Genomic DNA, 20,029 nt, shown 5'->3' on the forward strand with positions numbered 1-20,029 from the left:
AAATTAAAACACAGACAAAGGTCTTCCCTGTGTAACCAGGGCTTTAGCACCCAAGCACTCAACGCTAGAATCAGTATCTTCATGTATACTCTTTGGTTCTTTCGGTAAAGTCACGTAGATGAAAAATTATAATGAAAATAATAATTTTAAATGAAAATAACTAAATTAAATCACGACGTTTCGGAGGCAACACAAGCTTCCGTCATCAGGTGGAACAGCCACAGCAAAATTGAATTGAGTTATTTTCATTTTATTATTTTTATTATTAATTTTATTTTTCATCTACGTGACTTTACCGAAAGAACCAAAGCGTATGGATCCTTGCAGTCACGAAAACTTCAAGTCTAGAATCTTCATGTATACCGGAGGAATCAGATGAGCTATGAAGCGCTTTTCCACAGTTGTCCAGTAGGGCGGGTCAGAACGTCACAACAACAAACGATACAAGTAACACGATTGGAGTGCGAACTGTAGCGAAAAAATCCGTACAAATGCAAATACTTCTTTTAATTATCTTACCAGGCAAAGCCCACGTAGACATTAGCTTTTTTTGAGAAGCGTCCTCGCCAGGTCAACGAAGTGGCTTACCACGTGCACATTTATAGCAGCAAAATAAGAAAAATAATCTAAAAGCATGGTAAAGATATGTATATTCTTTAGGTTTTTTCGGTAAAGTCACATAGGTAAAAAATAAAAATAAAAATTAATAAAAGTAAAATAAAAATAAAATAATTTAAATTTAAATTTTTAACCTACGTGACTGTACCGAAAAACTAAGAATATGAATCCTTGCAGTCACGAAAGCTTCAAATCTAGAAAATAAATGTATATTTTACACACAAAGACAACGATCCCCCCTGCATAGCCTTAACAGACTGTCTCTCTGCCTCCCTAAATAAACCAAAAACCCCGCGACAGCACAGGCTGTGCAAACGTTGCATTGTGTTGAATCTTCAGGCTGATGGGGTTCTCACCCAGTCATAACGATGTGTGTGTGTGTGTGTTCATGTGTGTCTGTGTCTAGTGGGGAAGTGACGGGGTAGTTGTCAACGCGCTGCGCCACAAATCCGGCGACCCGAGTTCGATTCCCGCTCACGGCCAACTACCGCTGAATTATTACGATGAATTATTACGGTGAATTATTACGATGAATTATTACGGTGAATGATTACGGTGAATGATTACGGTGAATGATTACGATGAATGATTACGATGAATTATTACGGTGAATGATTATGATGAATGATTACGGTGAATTATTACGGTGAATGATTACGATGAATTATTACGGTGAATGATAACGATGAATTATTACGGTGAATGATAACGATGAATTATTACGGTGAATGATAACGATCAATGATTACGATGAATTATTACGGTGAATGATTACGATGAATGATAACGATGAATTATTACGGTGAATGATTACGATGAATTATTACGGTGAATGATAACGATGAATTATTACGATGAATTATTACGATGAATTATTACGGTGAATTATTACAGTGAATTATTACGCTGAATTATTACGATGAATTATCTGAACCGTTTGGGACCTCCCGCTGGTTCCACATCTTTGCTTTGTGCGGTGTGTAAACATCGCCGAAGACGAAGGCGGCCGGGTGTGCTGCTCGCTACCAGCACTGGCTCCAACAGTCTGTAAAAATTACTTTATGGGGGGGGGGGGGTTGTCTTTGTCTGTGTGTCCTTTCGTCTGGTGCTCGACACAGAAAAGCGGCGCGCGGTGTCGCTGATTCAGTATCACGGGGGCGTCATTGCGCGAGGCAGGAGGAGTTGCTGCGGTTGGGGGCGAGCGGGTTTGTGAGCGATAATTTTCTCGCGATGCAATGGGAATGGCGTGGCCTTTCAGCAAGCATCGCACTGCGCAGCGCGCGGAAGAGACGCACAAAGACAAAGGATTTATCCACCTCTGAGTTCAATTGCTCTTTTGCAGGAGGGTCCCTGCCACCACCACGACCACCACCATCATCGCGATGAGTGGTGGTAGTGGTGTTGGTGGTGTTGGGGAAGCTCTCATCTAGCAGTTGATAGGCCATGGCTCGAGATGATGATGATTGATGGAGGCGGTACTATGGGGAGGTATTTATCTAACAGTCGATAGAGCATGGATGTTGATGATGATGATGATGAAGGTGCTGGCGTGGGAAGGTCGCCGCACTTAAGGGTAACGATGATGACGGTGGTCGTGATGTTGGCGTGGGGAGAGTTTCATTCAGCAGTTGAAAGACCACGGCTCGTGATGACGATGGTGCTGGTGGTGATGTTTGCGTGGGGAGAGTTCCATCCAGCAGTTGATAGAGCACGGCTCGTGATGACGATGGTGGTGCTGGTGGTGATGTTTGCGTGGAGAGAATTCCATCCAGCAGTTGATAGAACACGGCCCGTGATGACGATGGTGCTGGTGGTGATGTTTGCGTGGGGAGAGTTTCATTCAACAGTTGATCGACCACGGCTCGTGATGACGATGGTGGTACTGGTGGTGATGTTTGCGTGGGGAGAGTTTCATCCAGCAGTTGATAGACCACAGCTCGTGATGACGATGGTGCTGGTGGTGATGTTTGCGTGGGGAGAGTTCCATTCAGCAGATGAAAGACCACGGCTCGTGATGACGATGGTGGTGCTGGTGATGTTTGCGTGGGGAGAGTTCCATTCAGCAGTTGATAAGAGCACGGCTCGTGATGACGATGGTGCTGGTGGTGATGTTTGCGTGGGGAGAGTTTCATTCAGCAGATGAAAGACCACGGCTCGTGATGACGATGGTGCTGGTGGTGATGTTGGCGTGGGGAGAGTTTCATTCAGCAGTTGAAAGACCACGGCTCGTGATGACGATGGTGGTGCTGGTGGTGATGTTTGCGTGGGGAGAGTTTCATCCAGCAGTTGATAGACCACAGCTCGTGATGACGATGGTGGTGCTGGTGGTGATGTTTGCGTGGGGAGAGTTCCATCCAGCAGTTGATAGAACACGGCTCGTGATGACGATGGTGGTGCTGGTGGTGATGTTTGCGTGGGGAAAGTTCCATTCAGCAGTTGATAGACCACAGCTCGTGATGACGGTGGTGGTGCTGGTGGTGATGTTTGCGTGGGGAGAGTTCCATTCAGCAGTTGATAGAGCACGGCTCGTGATGACGATGGTGGTGCTGGTGGTGATGTTTGCGTGGAGAGAGTTTCATCCAGCAGTTGATAGACCACGACTCGTGATGACGATGGTGCTGGTGGTGATGTTTGCGTGGGGATAGTTCCATCCAGCAGTTGAAAGACCACGGCGAGTGATGATCATGGTGGTGCTGGTGGTGATGTTGGCGTGGGGAGAGTTTCATTCAGCAGTTGAAAGACCACGGCTCGTGATGACGGTGGTGGTGCTGGTGGTGATGTTTGCGTGGGGAGAGTTCCATCCAGCAGTTGATAGAACACGGCTCGTGATGACGATGGTGGTGCTGGTGGTGATGTTTGCGTGGGGAAAGTTCCATTCAGCAGTTGATAGACCACAGCTCGTGATGACGGTGGTGCTGGTGGTGATGTTTGCGTGGGGAGAGTTCCATTCAGCAGTTGATAGACCACGGCGAGTGATGACGATGGTGCTGGTGGTGATGTTTGCGTGGGGAGAGTTCGATCCAGCAGTTGAAAGACCACGGCGAGTGATGACGGTGGTGCTGGTGGTGATGTTTGCGTGGGGAGAGTTCCATTCAGCAGTTGATAGAGCACGGCTCGTGATGACGATGGTGGTGCTGGTGGTGATGTTTGCGTGGGGAGAGTTCCATTCAGCAGTTGATAGAGCACGGCTCGTGATGACGATGGTGGTGCTGGTGGTGATGTTTGCGTGGGGAGAGTTTCATTCAGCAGTTGATAGACCACGGCGAGTGATGACGATGGTGCTGGTGGTGATGTTTGCTTGGGGAGAGTTCGATCCAGCAGTTGAAAGACCACGGCGAGTGATGACGATGGTGGTGCTGGTGGTGATGTTTGCGTGGGGAGAGTTCCATCCAGCAGTTGATAGAACACGGCGAGTGATGACGATGGTGGTGCTGGTGGTGATGTTTGCGTTTGGAAAGTTCCATTCAGCAGTTGATAGACCACAGCTCGTGATGACGGTGGTGGTGCTGGTGGTGATGTTTGCGTGGGGAGAGTTCCATTCAGCAGTTGATAGAGCACGGCTCGTGATGACGATGGTGGTGCTGGTGGTGATGTTTGCGTGGGGAAAGTTCCATTCAGCAGTTGATAGAGCACGGCTCGTGATGACGGTGGTGGTGCTGGTGGTGATGTTTGCGTGGGGAGAGTTCCATCCAGCAGTTGATAGACCACGGCGAGTGATGACGATGGTGCTGGTGGTGATGTTTGCGTGGGGAGAGTTTCATTCAGCAGTTGATAGACCACGGCGAGTGATGACGGTGGTGGTGCTGGTGGTTATGTTTGCGTGGGGAGAGTTCCATCCAGCAGTTGATAGACCACGACTCGTGATGACGATGGTGGTGCTGGTGGTGATGTAAGCGTGGGGAGAGTTCAATCCAGCAGTTGAAAGACTACGGCGAGTGATGATCATGGTGCTGGTGGTGAGGTTTGCGTGGGGAGAGTTTCATCCAACAGTTGAAAGACCACGGCGAGTGATGATCATGGTGGTGCTGGTGGTGATGTTTGCGTGGGGAGAGTTTCATTCAGCAGTTGAAAGACCACGGCTCGTGATGACGGTGGTGGTGCTGGTGGTGATGTTTACGTGGGGAGAGTTCCACCCAGCAGTTGATAGAGCACGGCTCGTGATGACGATGGTGGTGCTGGTGGTGATGTTTACGTGGGGAGAGTTCCATCCAGCAGTTGATAGAGCACGGCTCGTGATGACGATGGTGGTGCTGGTGGTGATGTTTACGTGGGGAGAGTTCCATCCAGCAGTTGATAGAGCACGGCTCGTGATGACGATGGTGATACTGGTGGTGATGTTTGCGTGGGGAGAGTTCCATCCAGCAGTTGATAGACCACGGCTCGTGATGACGATGGTGGTGCTGGTGATGTTTGCGTGGGGAGAGTTCCATCCAGCAGTTGAAAGACCACGGCTCGTGATGATCATGGTGGTGATGTTGGCATGGGGAGGTCTTCACCGCCTCAATGCGAAGGGAAGAAGCCACGCACACCCCCCCCCCCCCGTCGCAGCCCCCCCCCCAAACTCACCCACCCCCAAACTCACCCCCCCCTCACCTCCCCCACCTCACCCCCCCCTCCCAAGCTCACCGATCGGCGCAGTTGTCATGACATCGGAAGAGGGTCATCTTCCGGTAGTCGTAGAGCACGAGTCCTTGCAGAGTCCTCTGCTTGGGATCATCAGCGAAGCAGCCCACGTAACGAGCTGGGGGCGGGGGGGGGGGGACAGGGGGGGGGGGGGGGACAGGAGGGGGGGGGGGCAGCTGTGAAAAGAGCTTCATAGCTCATCGGATTCCTCCAGTGTCCATAATTATTCTCATTCTGGACGAGATGAGACGGAATGCGAGGATAGGAGGAGAATTAGAGAATATGAATTAAATCTGTGGTCCGAGTAAATAAATCCCTCCCTTCCATCTTTCTCTCCACGTGAGAAATCGTCATTAAAGCCATTAAAGCATATATTTATACTAACTGTTAATAAACAATTTTTATTTTTTATTTGACCAGGTAAGGCCCACTGACTTATGTAGCTTTTTTTCAGAAGCGACCTGGCTGCCACAAATGACAGCTCAACGAAGCGGGCTCATCATCACGTGGAGAATTATAGCAGCAGCAGAAATACTCTAAACGCGCGTCCATTATAAACGTGCAGGGACCCGGAGAAAATCCACGCGACCACGGGGAGAGAGACACACAACCTCCAAACACATTCCTGCGGAGGCAGCTGGTAGGAACGTCGGGTTGCTCGGTCAATGGCCAGGGTCAACGGCGGCGTGGTGTATTCCGCAAATATGCCCGACTGTGAGGGCGGGCACAAGCCGGCGTGGGTAGGTTAAACGTTGAGTTTTATAAGGGCACCACGGGGTGACCAGCCCTTCCCCACCCAGCCCAACCAATCTAATTGAACCGTTTGTAACTTTGCGTGTGATTGTAGCATGTTGCCATCGTGAAATATACTGCTTTGAAATTGTGCCCATAGTTTTAAAACAACCGGTAGTTTGTTGTGATGACTTTTTGTTGTCGTTCGCGTCTTTACGTTTTGTTTTGCGCAGCGCGCTAACCACTGCTCCCACACCCTTAATTCGATGCAGGCCCTTAACTAAATGTGTCGAGAACGCAACTACGGTATATGTATTAGCCGCCTCTGTAATTGGAGGTGTTTTTTTCTCCCTCTTTCGACCCTAATAGTGGTCATTGGCCGCAAGGTTGTTTACACGAGGTGAGAAAAATCATTAAAGGATCGATTACAACCTCGCAGCTTAATGTTGCTATACAACGGCAAGCGCGTGTGTTTTGGGTGTCTATGTATGACGTGTCTGTGTGTGTGTCTGTGTGCCTGTGTGTGTGTCTGTGTGTGGGGAGCGGTAGTGTAGCGGTTAGCGCGCTGCGCTATGAACCTGGCGACCTGGGTTTGATTCCCGCTCACGGCCAACACCAGTGACGATTATTTGAACCGGTCCTGGGCCTCTCTTAGGTCGACTCAGCCTCAAATGAGTACCTGGTGCGGTGTGTAAACATTGCCACTGGGGAGAGAAAGGCGGGCGGTCGGGCGTGGTGCTGGCCACCCATCCTCTCGTGTACCGTTCTGGCCTTCATAGGTGCTCGCTAATAGCACTTGCCCCTACAGTTTGTGAAGGCTATACGGGGGTTCTTTGTCTTTTTGTCTGTTTGGATGTGGGGAGCGGTAGTGTCACGGTTAGCGATACGCTGCGCTACAAAGCCGGCAACCCGGGGTTCGATTCCCGCTCACGGCCAACACCGGTGACGATTATCTGAACCGGTCCTGGGGCTCCTCTCGGTCGACTCAGCCTCAAATGAGTACCCGGCGCGGTATGTAAACATCGCCACTGGGGAGACAAAGGCGGTCGATATAAACAACTTCAACATTTCAAGAGGCGCATTGCGCTGTGGTGGTGACTACGAAACGGTGGCGCTCCGTTACCATTGGCGCTCACGAAGCGCGGTCCTTGATGACCTGCAGGTTGCCGAGTCCTGAACACAGTAAACTGGACTGCCATGGTCCCATGGTGAACTGTCTGTGTGTGTGTCTGTCTGTCTGTCTCTGTCTGTCTGTGTCTCTGTGTATGTGTGTCTGTCTGTTTCTGTGTGTCTGTCTGTTTCGGTGTGTCTCTGTGTATGTGTGTCTCTGTGTATGTGTGTGTCTGTTTCTGTGTGTCAGTCTGTCTCTGTGTGTCTCTGTCTCTGTGTGTCTGTCTATGTGTGTGTCTGTCTCTGTGTGTGTCTGTCTCTGTGTGTCTCTGTCTCTGTGTCTCTGTGTATGTGTGTGTCTGTGTATGTGTGTGTCTGTCTCTGTGTGTCTCTGTGTATGTGTGTCTCTGTGTATGTGTGTGTCTGTCTCTGTGTGTCTCTGTGTATGTGTGTCTCTGTGTATGTGTGTCTCTGTGTATGTGTGTCTCTGTGTGTGTATCTGTGTATGTGTGTGTCTGTTTCTGTGTGTCCGTCTGTCTCTGTCTCTGTGTGTGTGTCTGTCTCTGTGTGTGTGTCTGTCTCTGTGTGTCTCTGTGTATGTGTGTCTCTCTGCGTGTGTGTGTGTCTCCGCGTGCCCGTGTCTCTCTGCGTGTCCGTGTTTCAATGTTCGCGTCTCCGCGCGCAGTAAGTCCACGGCCCCCACTCACCACCGGTGAGCCCCCCCCCCCCCCCCCGGTATGCAAGAGAAGAACCCTCGATGTTCGCGCATCAGCGCCCTTGAAAGCTAAATCCATTTAGACTCCGCAGTGCAACATCCCCAGAGGGAGGTGAGGCAGGGGCGGCGGCGGGGGTTGGGTAGTGAGTGCCGTGTGACTTCAGATAAATAAACAGAAAGAAAGAGGGATAAAAAACGTGCTGACGAGACACCGGACGCCGAGTGGCGTAAGTAGGTGAGTGAGTGGGTGGGTGAGTGAGTGGGTGAGTGAGTGGGAGGGTGAGTGGGTGAGTAGGTGAGTGAGTGGGTGAGTGAGTGGGAGGGTGGGTGAGTGGGTGAGTGAGTGAGTGGGTGGGTGGGTGAGTGAGTGAGTGAGTGGGTGAGTGAGTGGGTGAGTGAGTGGGTGAATGAGTGGTGAGTGAGTGGTGGGTGAGTGAGTGGGTGAGTTGGTGAGTGAGTAGGTGAGTGGGTGAGTGGGTGAGTAGGTGAATGAGTGAATGGGTGGGTGAGTGAGTAGGTGAGTGGGTGAGTGAGTTGGTGAATGGGTGGGTGAGTGAGTGAGTGAGTGGTGAGTGAGTGGGTGGGTGAGTGGGTGGGTGGGTGAGTGAATGAATGGGTGAGTGAATGGGTGGGTGAGTGAGTAGGTGAGTGAGTGGGTGGGTGAGTGAATGGGTGGGTGAGTGAGTAAGTGAGTGGGTAAGTGGGGGTGGGTGAGTAAGTGAGTGGGTGGTTGAGTGCGTGGGTGGGTGAGTGCGTGGGTGAGCGAGTAAATGGGTGAGTGGTTGAGTAAGTGAGTGGGTGAGTGAGCGTGTGGGTGAGTCCACCGTATGATCGACTACCCGACGCACCGGCCCATAACAGACGCGACCAGGCCGCAGGACCGACACGGCGCGTGTCCCCGCGGCCACTAATCCCTTTGTAATTAGCGCCCGGCGCTGCGAGCCTTGATGATTGACACGAGGACACATGCAGGGCGAATTTACAGGGCCGGAGGGGAGGGGGTGCTGGAGGGGAGTGGTGGAGGGGGTAGGGGAGACGGAGGATGGGGGTGGGAGGGAATGGGGAGTAGGAGGAGGAGAAGGGGGGAGGGGTGACCAGCCCAGTCCTTCGTTTGACATTTGAATTGTATCTCCATCTGTCACTCGAGCGGCCCTACGATGCTGTTGATAATCGCCGCCGTTCCTTCCTCGGCATCCCCAGGGTGCAGCGGCGGAGAGAGACTGACCCGCCTGACATTGCGAGCTACAAGAGACTGTCATGTAGAGATCCGACCTCTCCCCCTACACCCCCCCCCCCCCCAGTGCCCACACACAAACAATAACAATTCACAGCAACAACAAACAGTCTGATGATGGACTGAGTGGGGTCGTGTTTGTTGCTGTTCATATTTTAATCGCGCAGAACCAACTGAGTCAGTTTTACATACAGTATATGTTCGGTGTGTATATATATATACTGTATATGCCTTTAATTAAATCAAGGAGATGGAACCATCCAATCCAAATTCCCCCAGGATAAAAAAAAATAGATATTCTGATTCTGGATTGTTAAGCCGCTGGCTCGCAGGGAGGGCCCTTGAGAAAGAGAGGCCTTCATCCAGCAGTGGAGAAACCGTGACTGCTGCTGCTGATGATGATGATTGCTGATGACGACGGTGGTGACAGACGATGAATTAACGGAACGAGGAGGACGAGGAGAATGATTCTTCTTCCGAGGAGTCGTCCCTTCACCGGTGGGACTGCCCCCCCCCCACCCCCCGTCTCAACCACGTGCGCATTTAATCATCTGCCGCCATTCTTCTTTGACGCGAGTTCTACCTTGGTGCTCGCCCGATTAGACTCGAGGTTTGGGGAAATGACGTAGTCGGTATATGCAAGCCCCTCCCCTCCACCCCTCCCCTCCATCACCCCTCCCCTCCAACTCCTCCACCACCCCGCCCCTCTACCACCCCTCCCCTCCACCCCCTCCCCTCCAACCCCTCCCCTCCAACCCCTCCCCTCCACCCCCTCCCCTCCAACCCCTCCCCTCCACCCCCTCCCCTCCAACACCCCGCCCCTCCACCACCCCTCCCCTCTACCCACTCTTCTCCATCACCCCTCCATTCCCCTCTACCCTCCCCTCCACCCCCTCCCCTCCAGCCCCTCCCCTCCACCCCCTCCCCTCCAGCCCCTCCCTTCCACCTCTCCCCTCCACCCCCTCCCCTCCACCACCCCTCCCCTCCACCCCCTCCCCTCCAGCCCCTCCCCTCCACCCCCTCCTCTCCACCACTGCTCTCCTCCACCCCCTCCACCACCCCGCCCTTCCACCCCCTTCCCCTCCACCCTCTCCCCTCCACCCCCTTGTCCTCCACCCCCTCCCCTCCACCCCTCCCCTCCACCCCTCCACACCCTCCTCTCCAGCCCCTCCCCTCCACCCCCACCACCCCTCCCCCCGGTCAGGCTGTGAGGATGGTTGCCACCTGCTCCGGGTTTTCCCAGGATCGTCTTCTCTCTCTCGATGTGTGTCCCGCACGATGTGTCCACGTCGCTTTTGTTTTTGGAACCTCAGAAGGTGGCAGCCGTGTGGGATGGCACACGTTTGACGATACTTTATCATCATCATCAACAGCATCATCATCATCAGCAGCAGCATCGGAGAGTAGTGTTCGATTCACTGCTGGATGAACGTGGTTCTGAAACGGGATTATTTTTACACTTCAACGGGCATTATTTTAACGCTCTGGCTAAATTCGTGTCGTCGATAGCCTCCGCCACCCGACGAGGCGGTTAACGATGAGCCAGTTTGTTTGGTTTGTCATCAATATTGTCCTTCAACAATCAACAATTTGAAGATAACATTTCTCAACAAACCCAGATGCATCGATTAGATTCACTAAAAAAAAATACATCAACGTTTCAGGCTCTAAATGGTGTAAAGTAAAAAGGTTGTGCCGCTACCACGTGTTGATTGGTTTCCAGGGCAACATCGACTGTGTCCGGTCCGCGAGGACTGACGTGGACCACCACCGAACAGCTGACATTTATATAAAGGATTAGTAACCATGGTAACCGCTTATAATATTGAGCTAAGGCTCTGTGACCCCGCCCCCCCCCAACCCCGTTTCCCCCCACCACTACCTCGCCCCTCCGTCCCCCACTTCGCCCCCCTTGCCCCCCCTTTCCATGCCTCTCCAACCCACCTCCCTGGCCCTCCAACACCCCCACTACCCCGCCCCTCCACCCCCTACCCCACCCCGCCCCCCCCTTCCCCGCCCCTCAACCCCCCCCACTACCCCGCCCCCCACCCCCCAGCCCCCCAATATTCTCCACCCCCCCCCCAATACAATGTTTATGTGTCCAGATAAGCCCTGCACGGTATCCATGACCAATACCACGGTTGTTCAACCGTTGGCGCGTGAGTGGAAGAGTAGGCCAAGTATACCGTCCACTACATGGGGGCCGGGGGGAGGGGGAGTTGGAGGGGGGGCGTCTAGAGCCCCCTGCAGGGGAAGCCTCTTCCGCCAGCGGAGGCGTGAGCGAGCCATTGCAGGGGCTGCGCTTTTACCTTTAATGGAACATCAATTCGATTCGAATGATATGAGACAAATTATAATAATCGTTTGTTTTTGAGTCCTATGCCCATCCTGATGACGGAGACTTGTGTTGCCTCCGAAACGTCGTGATTTTTATTGTTTTATTTTTATTAATTTTATTTTCATTTTTTACCTACATGGTGACTTTACCGAAAGAACTAAGAGTATGAATCCTTGCAGTCACGAAAGCTTCAAATCTAGAATAAATACATGGCGATGTTATTTTAGATGCACCAGCAGCGAAAGCGTCAAAATCCACAACACATCGGTAAGCAGCAACACTGGGGCGTGACTTTAAAAAACGATCAAGAAATACATCAGAGGGAGACGTTTCGGGCAATGACCCTTCTGCTACAGCAGAATGCCAGCCGCACCCCCTCGTGTGCCATCCCGGCCTTCACAGGTGCTCGCCAACAGCACTTGCCCCAACAGCCGGTTGAGGCTAGCCGGAGGAGCTTTGGCTATGCAAGGCTGTGAGTAATGCTGTGTGTGTGTGTGTAGCTGTTAGCAACGCTGTGTGTGTGTGTGAGGCTGTTAGCAAGGCTGTGTGTGTGTGTAGCTGTTAGCAACGCTGTGTGTGTGTGTCTGAGGCTGTTAGCAAGGCTGTGTGTGTGTGTGTGTAGCTGTTAGCAACGCTGTGTGTGTGTGTGAGGCTGTTAGCAAGGCTGTGTGTGTGTGTGTGTAGCTATTAGCAACGCTGTTTGTGTAGCTGTGTGTGTGTGAGGCTGTTAGCAACGCTGTGTGTGTAGCTGTTAGCAACGCTGTTTGTGTGTGTCTGAGGCTGTTAGCAACGCTGTGTGTGTGTAGCTGTTAGCAACGCTGTTGGTGTAGCTGTGTGTGTGAGGCTGTGTGTGTAGCTGTGTGTGAGGCTGTGTCTGTAGCTGTGTGTGAGGCTGTTAGCAGTACTGTGTGTGTAGATGTGTGTTTTAGGCTGTTACCAGTGCTGTGTGTAGCTGTGTGTGTAGCTGTGTGTGTAGCTGTGTGTGTGGCTGTGTGTGAGGCTGTTAGCAATGCTCTGTGTAGCTGTGTGTGTGTGTAGCTGTGTGTTTTAGGCTGTTAGCAGTGCTGTGTTTAGCTGTGTGTGTAGCTATGTGTAGCTGTGTGTGTAGCAGTGCTGTGTGTAGCTGTGTGTGTGGCTGTGTGTGTGGCTGTGTGTGTAGCTGTGTGTGTAGCTGTGTTTGTGTAGCTGTGTCTGTAGCTGTGTGTGTAGCTGTGTGTAGCTGTCTGTAGCTGTGTGTGAGGCTGTTAGCAATGCTCTGTGTGTAGCTGTGTGTGTGTAGCTGTGTGTTTTAGGCTGTTAGCAGTGCTGTGTGTAGCTGTGTGCGAGGCTGTTAGCGGTGCTGTGTATGGGCGGCCAGTGGCAGCTGGTCGCCTATCTTCGTACCGAGATAATTATAAACAAATTCTACCGTAAAACCCTCGCGTAGTACTTATCCCAGTCGTGTGTGTGTGTGTGTCGTGAATTTAAATGCCCCGTGTAATTGACAGATTCTAAATTGGAGGTTGGGTAGTTGGGGGTGGAGGGGCGGGGTGCAGGAGGGGGGAGAGGGATGAGTGTTGAGCGTGGCTATCCGTATGCGGAGCGGTGGTGCAGCGGTTAGCGCTCCGCTGCGGTGACGATTATATGAACCGGTCCTGAGCCTCCCCTAGGTCGACTCAGCCTCAAATAAGTACCTGGTGTGGTGTGTGAGCATCGTCACTTGGGAGGCAAAGGCGGCCGGGCGTGGTGCTGGCCACCCAACCCCCTCGTGTGCCGTGCCGGCCTTCATAGGCGCCACTCGCTAACAGCACTTGCCCTAACCGTCTGTTCCGGCTATACGGGGGATCTGTATCTTTGTATGTATGCAAACATATCCTTAATCCACCTTGGGCCTTGACACCTTTACTCGCCGCCTCCTCCACCCATCGCCCCCCCCCTTTCCCCCGCCTCCCCCCCCATCGCCCCCCCTTTCCCCCGCCTCCCCCCACTCCCCCCCCACCCCCTCTCCAATCAGAGATAACCGAGCACGTGTCACTAATTGCTGACGCACGCCAATCACATCCCTGTCAATCACATCCCTGTGAATCACATCCCTGTCAATCACATCCCTGTCAATCACATCCCTGCCAATCACATCCCTGTCAATCACATCCCTGTCAATCACATCCCCGTCAATCACATCCCCGTCAATCACATCCCTGTCAATCACATCCCTGTCAATAACATCCATGTCAATCACACCCCTGGTGTTAGATGCAGTGCTGGGGATCAGCGGGGTGTACGCACTCTCCAATCCCGATGATGACGATGATGAGTGGAAATAACTGGCGCACTTTTTCGATTTAAAGCGTTCGTGACTGCAGGGATTCATCTTCTTGGTTCTTTCGGTACAGTCACGTAGAAGGGAAGTAATACAATAATAAAAATTAACCATGATAAAATAACTCGCGCACTCACAGCAAGATGCCCCGAGGTTCGATTCCCGACTCGTGCGTTCTGCCGAGTGTGAGTGAGGGTGTGAGTGAGTGTGAGTGGAGTTTGTATTAATGATGATAGTGGTGGTGATGATGGTAATGCTGGTGATGATGGTGGTGATGGTGATTATGATTGTGGTGAAAATGATGGTGGTGATGATGATGATGGTGAAGGTGACGGTGAAGATGATGGTGGTGGTGATGATGATGATTGTGGTGAAATTGATGATGATGGTGGTGATAGTGATGGTTATTGTGATGAAAATTATGATGATGATGGTGGTGATGAAGATGGTGAAGATGATGATGGTGAAAATGATGATGATGATGATTGTGATGAAAATGGTGATGGTGGTGATGGTAATGAAGGTGAAGATGATAGTGGTGAAGATGATGATGGTGGTGATGGTGATGATGATGGTGATAGTGCTGATGATGATGATGGTGATGATGGTGATGATGGTGGTGATGAGAAGGTGATGATGGTGATGATGGTGATGATGATGATGGTGATGAAGATGATGATGGTGATGATGATGGTGAACTCGTCTTCACCTTTCCCGGACTCGTCCTGCTCGCTTGCAGCTCTCGCACCGCCACCGCCACCGCTGCCCCCCATGACTCCGGGCAGGGGGGGCTGCACTGCCCCCCCGTATCCTCCCTGAGGACGCTCGCTGCCCTCGGCTCGCTGACGCATCCAGGGGGGCCGGTACTTGATGATGCGAGCCCCCCCAGAGAAGGGTTCGTCCGGACCAACTCCACCACCACCACCACCTCCACCACCAACACCTCCACCACCTCCACCACCGCGGGGTAGCCCTGGAAAGGCGGCGGGGGGCGAAGCTGCGGGTGGAGGGGGGAGTGCGGTTAAGAGGGGAAGGGGGGAGTTGACGGATGGAGATTCAGGGAGATGCGGCCGTAGTGATGGTGGTGGTGATTCTGGTAATTGTGGTCGTGATTGAGGTGGTGGTGATTGGCGTGGTGGTGATGGTGGTAATTGTGGTGGTAATTGCAGTGGTGGTGGTAATTGTGGTGGTGATTGTGTTGATGGTGGTGATGATGGCAATTGTGGTGGTGATAGTGGTGATTGTGGTGGTGGTGATTGGCGTGGTGGTGATGATGGTAATTGTGGTGGTGATTGTGTTGGTGGTGGTGGTGATGGACGTGGTGGTGATTATGGTAATTGTGGTAGTGATTGTGGTGGTGGTGATTAGCGTGGTGGTGATGATGGCAATTGTGGTGGTGATTGTGGTGGTGGTGATGATGACGGTAATTGTGGTGGTGATATTGATGGTGATGGTCTTCGTGATGACAGTAGTTGTGGTGGTGGTGGTGATAGTGGTGGCGGTAACTGTGGTGGTGATGATGGTCCTGGTGATAGTGGTGGTGGTGGTGGCGGTAGCTGTGGTAGTGGTGGTGATGGTTGTGGTGCTGGTTATGACGGTAATTGTGGTGGTGATGGTCGTGGTGGTGATAACGGTGGTTGTGGTGGTATTACTGTTGTGGTTGGACGTCCTGAATGATTATTGTGACAATTAACTTCACTTGTCTCATAATTATCAATATTATCGTCAGCAGCATCGAGTTAAAAATTGTAAATCAAAGGTAATCATCATCAAATTTAACATATCGTAAACATCATCATCATTGTTATCATCATCTTAATCTTAAATAACAAACATCATCATCATCAACCTCACCAACTCTACACGCCATTGCTACCAGACTCACCAAAGACAAAGATCCCCCGTGTAGTCTTACCAGACTTTTGGGGCAAGTGCTGTTAGCGAGCAGCTATGAAGGCCGGCACGGCACATGAGGGGGGTGGGTGGCCAGCACCGCGCCCGGCCGCCTTTATCTCCCCATCGACGATATTTACACACCGCACCCGTAACCCATTTACGGCCGAGTCGATCTAGGGGGAGGCCCAGGAGCGGTTCAGATAATCGTCACCGGTGTTGGTCGTTATACGACCGCACAATTACCCACAACACCACCACCACCACACAACCACCCACAACACCACCTCCGCACAATCACCCACACCACCACCACCTTACAATCACCCACAACACCACCACCACCTTACAATCACCCACAACACCACTACCTTACAATCACCCACAACACCACCACCACCTTACAATCAACCACAACACCACTACCACACAATCACCCACAACACCACCACCACCTTACAATCAACCACAACACCACTACCACACAATCACCCACAACACCACCACTACCACACAATCACCCACAACACCACCACCACCTTACAATCACCCACAACACCACCACGACCACCACCACCTTACAATCACCCACAACACCACCAGCACCTCACCATCTCTGTGAGTCCCTTCCGACACGGACCCCCTTGAGGTCCACATGCCGACGCCCAACGCAGCCCCCTGCTGCTGCTGCAGCTGCTGCTGCTGCAGCAGGGTCCCCTCCAAGGGAGCTCCTGAAGGCTCCTCCAAGACGGCTGTCGAGACCACCACGTGACCCCCACCACCACCAACACCACCAACACCACCACCACCAACACCACCACCACCACCACCACTCCCGGCAGCGACCCCAGCCCTGGCGGCGAGACGGGCGACGAGGGGTGCCGAGTGGGAGAGCAGAAGACTCCCGACGGACAGGTAGAGAGCCAAAAGGGCCAGGAATCTGAGAGGCCGGACGGGGCGAGGCCTCAGCAAGAGGAGGCATCGCCTCTGCGCGGCCGCGGTGGCGTGCATGGACCAGGGCGCCGAGGGGGCCGGCATCGCGCGCGAGTTGGAGTCAGTTCGCCGGCTCTTGGTGGGGCTGGCTAGCCGCCAGATTCGTTTGAATCCGCGCCGCGGCCGCAGTGGGCAGCGTACGTGCGGTTCATCCGAGCGCTGATGACTTGGAAGTGATTTTTTTTGGGGGGGGGATTGTTTGTGCGGTGGGTGGTGGCGGTGGTGGTGGTGGTGGTGTTGGAAGAGTTTGAGTCTTCACGGCAAAATATTGAAAAAATAGGTTTTCAACTCGGGTCCGATAATGAACACTTTCAGAGTTAAATTTCGATTTGAAGCTTCCCGACAGCCCTGTTCTTCACCTGAGGACGGCTGCTTGCGTTGTGGCCGAAACGTCGTGAGAATTGTATTTGATTATGTTTTATTATTATTATTTTATTAATTCCCTTCTACGTGACTTTACCGAAAGAACCAAGAATACTTTCAGAGTTGTTGATATTGTGTTGTTTGTTGCTGTTGTTGTTGAGTTGTTGTTCAGGTCACGGTTTTGATTAGAGCAGATGCCAACGGCGAAGTTGGTTTGCAAATATATCTCAATTCATAATCAGCACAAGCTTAACGAGGTCCATGCAATCAATCGTAATTGTTACCGTCGTTTATTTGATATTGTTTGTCGCTACTGTTGCCGTTCTTGTTGATGTGTGTCAGCACGCGGTTTGTTTTAATTAATCTCGGTGTTTCTTTCATTTGCAAAAACTTTGACAGAAATTCACGCGCTCGATCAAAACGAACGTTCTTAATCCTCTCTTTATCTTGTTACTATTGCTGCTGTTGTTGATATGGTTGTTGATGTTGTTGTTGATATTGTTGTTGATGTTGTTGTTGATATTGTTGTTGATCTGGTTGTTGATATTGTTGTTGATATAGTGGACGATGCTTATCTTGCTAAATCACCGCACGTAATCTTCTCGGCATCGCAATCAAAACAAAGAAACAAAAATAATCCCACCACCGTCCTCATTAACACGGCCTTCGTAAAACAACAGCCGCTCCAAATGTCAATGAGGGCGACGTTTCGGGCTACGACCCTTTGTCTTCATGCAGCCCAATGGGGGGGGGGGGGGTGGGGGAAAGACGTTTGATACACACTTAGTCGGTAAAGTCAGAGAGTCTCAAGCAACTGTTTTTTTTCCAAAATTAACACAACGGGAGAAATTCGAACTAAATTTCGATTTAAAGCTTTCGTGACTGCAGGGATTCATCTTCTTGGTTCTTTCGGTAAAGTCACGTAGAAGGGAAGTAATAAAATAATAAAAATAAAACATGATAAAATAATTCTCACGACGTTTCGGCCACAACGCAAGCAGCCGTCCTCAGGTGAAGACCAGGTCTGTCGAGTAGACTCTGTCTGAGGACGGCTGCTTGCGTTGTGACCGAAACGTCGTGAGAATTATTTAATTATGTTTTATTTTTATTATTTTATTATTTCCATTCTACGTGACTTTACCGTAAGAACCAAGAAGAAAAATGCGAACTGTTCATCGAACAAACGAACATTTAGATTCGCTGTTGTTGTTGTTGTTTTAACGAAGCGGTACGTGTACACATGGCAATCCTCTATAAGCGCGCAGAGTAGGAAAATAATAAACATGATACGTTTATTTAAAGTAAATAAACCTTAACAAAGATAAACCTTCCCTTAGTTTATATTCCAGCCGCAACGCCAGTGATTGACAACGCACACACACACACATATAAGCAAACACTAACAATTCATCAAAATAAGTTGCGATTCAATTAACTTTAACCGCGTTATTCTATTATTATGTTTTACTACTACTACTACTACCGTTATCATCAAAATTAATATTTATATTCCGCTGGATATTCCACCCCAGCGAGGGATAATTCAAAGCCAGGCAAACCGTGTCACGGCCGGAGTGACTCACCGATGAATTGCCACCGTGGAATGTTCGAGGAGGTTCGTTCGCCAGCGCGAGCCGCGTGATCCCTCACTTTAGTCCCGAACAACTGGAACAAACAAACGAAAAAAAGCACGAAAAAGTGATTTTGAACAAGTCAAGATATGTTGTCATCCATCCACCCAACCACGCACCCACCCACCCAACCACCCAACCACCCACCCACCCACCCAACCACCCAACCACCCACCCACCCAACCACCCACCCAACCACCCAACCAACCAACCACCCACCCAACCACCCACCCACCCAACCACCCACCCAACCACCCAACCACCCAACCACCCACCCACCCAACCACCCAACCACCCACCCAACCACCCAACCAACCAACCACCCACCCACCCACCCAACCACCCAACCACCCGCCCACCCAACCACGCGCCCACCCAACCACCCAACCACCAACCACCCACCCACCCAACCAACCACCCACCCACCCACCCAACCAACCACCCAACCAACCAACCAACCACCCACCCAACCACGCACCCACCCACCCCTACACAGAGCTAAGTATTTATCTATTCACTTAAGACATACGTATTACATGTCGGATGTGCTCGGCCCCCGGCATGAGAACGAGCGTGTACACAAACCGACAAAGATCCCGCGTATAGCCTGAACAGACTGTTGGGGCAAGTGCTGTTTGCGAGCACCTATGAAGGCCGGCACGGCACACGAGGTGGTTGGTGGCCAACACCACGCCCGGCCGCTTTTGTCTCTCCAGTAGCGATGTTTACACACCGACTACCGCGTGTACACACAGACACACAGACACACACACAGACACACACACAGACACACACAGACACACACACACTCACGCGCGCGTGCCAACCAGCCTCAGCGTGGAGGCTACGATGCAGGAAGTGAGATTTTCTTTTTTTTTAAGAAAGCAACATTTTGCATGTTAAGCAACGGGCAATTAACTGTCAGTTTAGGTAGTTAATTTTAATTTGCGTGGTAACTCGTAAGAGGAGGGGGATATATTTTCGTCGTCTCTCAAGCAAAAAAAAGTGCGTTTGCTAATTCTGCGATGAACCGTGGATCTTTTAAACTGTTTCCGAACGGAATCTCTCACAATTATCTCACCCATCAGCGATGTCTTTTGATCCAAATCCAGGATCCCAGATGGCACAGTGTGTCCATTAAATTATTAATAAGTATAATTATTATTCAATGTTATTTTTTTTTTTTACTTATATATGAGATCTCTAACATTGTAGGGAGGGCAGAATCACGGACTTCAACGCATTCGCATCTAACGGCCGTAACTAATGCGTAGCATTTGTAACATAGCACTAATTTTAAATGTTCTTAATCTCCTAAATTCACGTGGCGTTCAATTATACACAGACCCGTTCGGTTATTATGACTTTTATAATTACGTCTGTACGTGTGTGTGTATATATATATATAAATGTGTGTGTGTGTGTGCTCTCGAATAGCACTTGTCCCAAAAGTATCTAATGCTATACGTGGGATCTTTGT

The 20,029-nt window shown here is 51.1% G+C and overlaps 1 protein-coding gene across 1 annotated transcript in view; it reads right to left on the reverse strand.

The window, feature by feature from the left end:
* The window catches only part of WSCD2 (WSC domain containing 2), a 51,244-nt gene extending 32,589 nt beyond the window's left edge, over nt 1-18,655 (reverse strand). Inside the window, exons 1-4 of the mRNA XM_061561865.1 lie at nt 18,502-18,655; nt 16,174-17,646; nt 14,379-14,666; nt 5,245-5,359 (exon numbers count right to left, since the gene is read on the reverse strand). Coding sequence (XP_061417849.1) covers nt 5,245-5,359; nt 14,379-14,666; nt 16,174-16,600 — 830 coding nt within the window. The 5' untranslated portion in view covers nt 16,601-17,646; nt 18,502-18,655. The remainder of the gene's footprint in view (nt 1-5,244; nt 5,360-14,378; nt 14,667-16,173; nt 17,647-18,501) is intronic.
* Between the last annotated feature and the right edge of the window lie 1,374 nt (nt 18,656-20,029).

Source organism: Lethenteron reissneri, chromosome 28, assembly GCF_015708825.2.
Source record: "Lethenteron reissneri isolate LAM-NWPU_2019-01 chromosome 28, ASM1570882v1, whole genome shotgun sequence".
Classification (NCBI taxonomy): Eukaryota; Metazoa; Chordata; class Hyperoartia; order Petromyzontiformes; family Petromyzontidae; genus Lethenteron; species Lethenteron reissneri.